The sequence below is a fragment of the Pipistrellus hanaki genome (genome assembly GCF_964339955.1).
Source record: "Pipistrellus hanaki genome assembly, chromosome: 9".
NCBI lineage: Eukaryota > Metazoa > Chordata > Mammalia > Chiroptera > Vespertilionidae > Pipistrellus > Pipistrellus hanaki.
This window is the reverse complement of record NC_140511.1, coordinates 43,377,090-43,383,089: the sequence shown is the minus strand read 5'-3', so window position 1 is coordinate 43,383,089 and position 6,000 is coordinate 43,377,090. Positions and strand designations below refer to the sequence as shown.

The 6,000-nt window shown below is 58.3% G+C and overlaps 1 protein-coding gene across 7 annotated transcripts in view; it reads right to left on the bottom strand.

Annotated features, from left to right (window-relative positions):
* Nucleotides 1-1,487: 1,487 nt before the first annotated feature.
* The window catches only part of ARAP1 (ArfGAP with RhoGAP domain, ankyrin repeat and PH domain 1), a 61,809-nt gene continuing 57,296 nt past the window's right edge, over nucleotides 1,488-6,000 (bottom strand). For all 7 annotated transcript variants that reach the window (XM_084894155.1, XM_084894157.1, XM_084894156.1 and 4 more), the window contains 5 exons: nucleotides 4,563-4,645; nucleotides 3,841-3,891; nucleotides 3,593-3,656; nucleotides 2,333-2,482; nucleotides 1,488-2,095 (listed from right to left, as the gene is read on the bottom strand). In XM_084894155.1, the coding sequence (XP_084750281.1) occupies nucleotides 2,078-2,095; nucleotides 2,333-2,482; nucleotides 3,593-3,656; nucleotides 3,841-3,891; nucleotides 4,563-4,645 (366 nt within the window). In that variant the 3' untranslated portion in view covers nucleotides 1,488-2,077. The remainder of the gene's footprint in view (nucleotides 2,096-2,332; nucleotides 2,483-3,592; nucleotides 3,657-3,840; nucleotides 3,892-4,562; nucleotides 4,646-6,000) is intronic.

The following is a 6,000-nucleotide window of genomic DNA, read 5'->3' as shown; positions in this document are numbered from 1 at the left end:
GGAAACCACTCCAAAGCAGGGCAGTGGAAATGGACTTCAGCCCAGACCCAGGAGAGCTGTGTGACCTTGGGCCAGTTGCCTGCCCTCTCCGAGCCTTACTTTCTTCCTCTGCCAGGAGATAGTGCATAGAGCACAGGAGCTGAAAGATAAGTGCTTGGTAAAGAGCTGTTCCTTCCTCCTCCTCCTCTTCCTCCTCCTCTTCCTCCTCCTCCTCCTCCTCCAGGCTTCTAGAATCCAGGAGTCCGAAGCACATCCCTGCTCTGTGCTGCTTCCCAGAATATCACCAGTCTGGGAGTCAAAGTTAGAAGCAAAGTTAGGTTCCCCCCCCACTCCAAAAGAGCAAGGCCTGGGACAGGATGGTCACACTATAGACCTCCCTAGCCCGTTCTGAGACCCAATGTTGAGCTGTGGCTGCTCCCTGGTGGCCCCATGCAGTCACTGCAGCCAGGCCCTTGGCCAGGGCAGTGACATTGGCAACTTAGGAGAGGGCAGACTCCAGTTTCATCCATCCTCTCTCTCAGCCTCAGTCCAAGGTCAGATTCAGGGAAGATTCCAGCCCCTGAGCACCTGGATGAGGGCTGTCCTGGCTGTGGGTGGAATGGTCAACCTGGCCTGGAGAAGCCCACCAGGGGCAAGACAAGAGTCCAAGACTCAAGGGGCTCAGCCCCAGCCCTGGACCCATTCCAGTCTCCTGGCATCCACCTCCCATTCGCAAGGAACAAGGGACCTGCAGTCCAGGTTCCCAAGGTTCCTACCCAAACCCAGGCCTCCCCATGGAGCAGAGTCACATGAGTCAGAGGTCATGTGACCCATCTTCCATCTCTCTGCCTAGCCCGAGTGGTTGAGACTGAGGCTGAGAGGTCAGCCTGTCTGCCCGCTGGGCCCCCGGAGAGAGGCGGTAATGAGACCAGGCAGAGGCGGGAATGTGGTGTCTGGCATCGTCCCAGGGAGTCCCAAATCCATCTCTGAGCGGCTCATTATCTCCTCCACTTGCCAGGGCCTTGTCTTCTTGGAGGAAATGACCCGGCAGTGCCTAGTGAGGGCAGCTTCCCTATGAAGGCAGGGCCTGCCTCTGGAGGGGTATGCACAGGGGCCAACAGTACCCTGAGGCCCTTCTTCCTAATTGAATAAAACTCCTGTGACCCCGTGACCTTGTGACTCAGAGGAGCTGGTGGGAGACTTCCCTGAGTCACTCACATGCCACACAGGCTCCTGCTCAGGAATAGGGGCCAGTCTGGATGGGGGTATGTCCTGGCTAGGATCGGGACCAGCACTGCCCACCCTGGCTGCACAGAAGTACAGTCGGATGGCATGGAGCCAGGCTGTGGCTCTGCCTGGGGGAGGGGAGAGTGGCTGCAGGGCCTAGAGAGAGCAGAGCCCAGGCCCCGGCCGGCTTCAGGGCTCCAGCACTCACCTCTGGGCTCCTATCTCCTCCTGCACCGGACGCCAGAAACCCCCAACCAATCACAGGCCTCAGCACCGCAGAATAAAATACACAGATATATTTATAGTATCAAAAGGTCCCCAAAGTGGGGAAGAGGCGCCAGGCAACCTGGGCCCTCCCAGGCAGCCCAGAGCAGAAGAGGGGCTGAAGGCCCCAAGTCCACCTCTCGGCCCTGTAGAAACTTACCCAAGAGCTCCCCCCGCCCCCCGCCCCCGGATGAGTGTTCCTTAGAGTATCAGCTTCCTATTGTTGGTGCGAGGCGGCAGGCTCCCTTCCAGCGGGGGCCCCAGAGCCTCGAGCCTCTGGAAGGATGGTGTCCCCCAAGAGTTCCTGATTGATGCTCATCTCTCCAACCTCTCCAACTCAGGGTGGGTGTCCCTGGGGGAGAGCAGACCAGGCCAGGAGGCTGTGCACCTGGACGGAGCAGGTGCGGGGTTCCTCCTCAGACAGGCCCTGCTGCCCCCACCCCAGCCAGGGATCCCCATGCTGCTGCAGTCTGGATGTGGAATGTGGGGGTGCAGCGTCCTCATGCGCCCTCTGCTGGCTCACGGCAGGCACGCAGGGCATGAGGGTGTCGGAACAGGAAGGCTTCCAGGCAGCAAGAATCCCAGAGCCCGGGACTGGCTCCTGCGCTCACATGTTTCTCAGGAGCTGCGGGGAGACACAGAAGCCAGGTTTCATAAGCACCTGGCGAAGGCTCACGGGGCCGCCACGGCGGAGAGGGGGCCCCCATGAACCAAGTGAACAAAGGGGCCGGTCAGGACTCCTGCTGAGGCCAGAGGAACAGAGCCCCCGGGCACACAGAAAGGAGAGGCAAAGAGGGAAGTCAGGTGGAAGGCAGCGTCCAGCCGGGACCCCAGCCCCGCCCACAGGGACGGAGCCACTCACAGAAAGGGGGTCCGCGGTGAAGGCGGCCACGCTCCGGCGCATCTCGTTCTCACTGCCGCGCAGGGGGATCAGCGACACGCTGCCCAGCCGGACCTCAGGCACCACCCGGGACACGCGGGAGGGCTCCGAGGGCCACACCAGCCCATCGTGCTGGGGAGCAGGGCAGGAGAGGGATGCTGAGGCCCGGGCTCAGCTCTGGCCCAGACACTCAGCTCCAGATCCACCCACCATTCCCAGAAATGACTCCAGCCATGGTCTGAGGTGACACCCTCAGCTTTGATCCCAGCCGATATGAGAAGCAGCTGTTAGGAGAACATGACTGTATTCCTGGCAAAGCCCAGCCAATGATGTTACCCAACAACTCTCCTCTCCCGCTCCACAAACAAGCTGCTCCGGGAACCAGCACCAATGCAACAGTTTGCCTCCTCTCACCAGGAACCAAGGAAACTACAGCATCTACCGTTTCCCTTTAGACCTTGACTACTAAAAAGAACTCAGCCCAGGCCCTGGTACAGTTTTGTCTCTCTTCTTCCTAAACAATTCTGAGCTCTCTGCTAAAACCTGTTGAAGCCCAACCCCTCGGCCCTGCTCCAAGTCCCCAGCCTGCTCCCACCTGGCCCACTGCAGCAGCCGCCTCCCGGCCTCCTCACCTCCAGGCCAGCCCCGTAGTCCATCCTCCCCTGCATGCCACGTCCAGAATGAGCCCTTAAACTCAAACCCACACCGCTCTTTCTTGCTTAACACTCTCCCTTAAAACTGCCGACTAGGTCAGCTTCAGTTGCCTTCAAGGGTCTTTGAGGCTTTGCTCCCGACTCCCTTTCCAGTGCGTGTCTGCACTCCTAGCTCCTCCCTCCACACCCCGCTGGACAGTCTGTAGCTCTCTGCCGTGCCTCTGCGTTAACTGTTCCCTTTGCCTAGAAGCCACCCCTCACCTCCTACCTTTGCTTGAACATCCCCTCATCCACAAAGACTCAGCTCCCGTGACCCCCTCTCCCTGCTGCCTTCCCCTCACACCCACCCAAGGACAGGTATCTGCACCCTTTGTATCTAGCTTGCCCGGCTCCGGGATGGACCAGAGCAGGCACTGGGAAGGGTTTAATGAGCAAAGGAACAAACAAAATGAATTTAAAACAACTCGAAATTTCCTTGAACAATTGGTAGCCTGAATAGTGGAGAAGCAAACATCCCATTCACCACAAGGAATGCCTCCTCGGGCCTTCCTTCCCCCCAACACCCAGGCCTGCCCTCTGCACCTGGTACCTGCACAAAGAGGAAGGTGGCGAACCACTCCCGGAGCTCCATCTGCGTCTCACAGCAGAGGTACCTGCAGGGTGGGGCACAGGTCCGGATGCTGCCAAGGGACGGGCTAAGCAGGGAACACCCTGCCCATCTCCCCAGCCCAGGGCCTCAGGGGAGGGCACAGATCTGGACAGTGAAGGGGACCCATTCAGGGGGACAGGCTACCATCTCTCCTCGGCTTAGGGTCTCAAGACAGGGCCCTCGCTCACCACTGCTGCTTCTCGTGTTTCTCTGTCTCGTGCACCACAGTGAAGCCCCAGCTGCAGAGGGGTGAGTGGACGGTCAGTTGACAGCCCCCAGCGGCCTCACAGCCCAGGTTCCCAGGATAGAGCCCAGAAGCATGGGCCAGAGCCGGGAGCAGAGCTCAGGGCCTTCTTGCAAGGGTAGCATGTCCTAGCTACTGCCTCTCCTTTCAGCCCCTACCTTCCTCACAGCCTCCCAGCCCTTGGCTCCCCCATCCTCAGTCCTACCCTACCAGAGCCCTGGTGCCTCAGATAAAGCCAGACGCAGCCAGCAGAGAGTCAAGAAAGTCAGAACACCGAGCTGGTGGCTTCTTAAATTAATAACATTAATTATTATTATTATCCATCACTTTTCAATTTTTGAAAACATACAGCCACCCTTTGAAACAACTGTGGTATTATTTCCCCATTCTACAGATGCACAAAGTGAGGCATAGAAAGGTCCCAGAGAGAGCCAGTGAAAGGGTTTCAATCCAGGCCAGTAGTTCTCAAATATAAGCAAGGATCAGAGTTCCCTGAACGCTTGTTACAGCACAGACTGCTGGCCCCGCCCCCAGGATCAGCAAGTCTAGGAGACCACACCTTCAGAACCATCGAAGCCACGTCAAGTTCAAAGCCGCCAGATGTACCTTCCCCCATCTGTTCTGAGCCCCCACAGCCATAGACCCAGATCCCCAGGCCCAGCTCACCAGGTGGGTGGCCGGAGTTTCTTCTTCACTCCCAAGTAGACTCTGAGGCTCTTCACGGGCCACTCCTTCTCGGGTCTGTGACTCTGGGGAGGGGGCGGGAAGAAGGAGAGGGTGCTTCAGTCAGTCAGGTAGACATCGGGGCACTGTTCCCCACTAGGTACCTCCCCCCTCCCTCACCCAGCCCCTTCTGCATCCCAGCACCAGGAGGCCTTCCTGACAAAGCCCGCCCTGTTCACAATCAGCCCAATGAAGCCCCCAGGCCTCTCTCCCTGCAGCGGCATCAGACAGTCAACCCTCAGTCCCCCGGGCAGCCGTTCCAGCGGGATCCAGAGCAGTGAATCCCAGTCCCAGAGACAGACGTCTGTACATCACCCTCTGGCACCAAACTGAACAAGCGTGGGTGATCTGGTTGGCTGCTCATGTTTGTCTCAGGTTATTTATCCCTCCCCCCTCCCTGCCCCATGGAGGCTCCAGGGTTGACTGTGTGACAGCAGCTATCGCTCTCTGGCTCCACGAGGGGAAGGCTGATGACAAGCTGAAGCAGAACAGCCGTTCGGCAGACCAAAGGAAGAACTTCCCGATGGTCTAGGTCAGGAAGCGAGAGGCTGATGTACTGAGCAGGGACACCAGGACATCGACAGGCTCACTTCTGGCCCCACGTCTGCAAGTGGGTCTGCACATGGCAGGAGCAGGCTGGCTCAGAGGTAGGGAGAAGGGAGCGATAACCCCCCAAGGAAGAGGTTGGAGGTCAAGCTAACGAGTCTTCCTCCTGCTCTGGGAGCCACTTGCTCGAAGGCCTGTCCCCACCAGGCACCCCTGGAGCCAGCAGTGGCACCAGGGTGAATGGCAGGGGAGATGGACTCACTTACAACCAAAACTGGGGGTCAGAGATTGAGCCAACCCCACCATGTCTCCCACCATTGCTCCTAGGCACCCCCAGGCATGGCTCCTCTGCAAGAACAGAAAGAGGGAACTAGGGGGTGGCCAGGGGAGAGAGACAATTTCAGGAATTGGCGGGTTCCCTGTGAGGTCACTAAAGGATGGACTGCCTAGGGATTAGTGGAGACTTCAGTGCTGTCATAAGTGGTGGCTTAAGAGCGGCTCACTAGGACCCTTTATCCTGCTTTCACCCAATCCCCCCTGATGGAGGCCTTGATGGAGAAGCCCTATGTCTCTTACACACAGCACCTGCCCAAGACAGCCTGGGACAAACCGGGCCGTGGGCACAGGATGATCCAAGCTGTGGGCAGGAGGAACCTGGGCAGTGGGAGGGAAATAAGCTGTGGATATGGGAAAAACAAGGTGTGGGAAGAATACAAGGAGGAAACCTACATGCATGAGCTGAGAGAATTGAAAAAATCAGGCTGCAGGCTGAAAGAAAGCAGGTGGCAGGACTGGAGAGACTGAGACAGGCTGTAAAAGAAACTGGGCTGCAGTC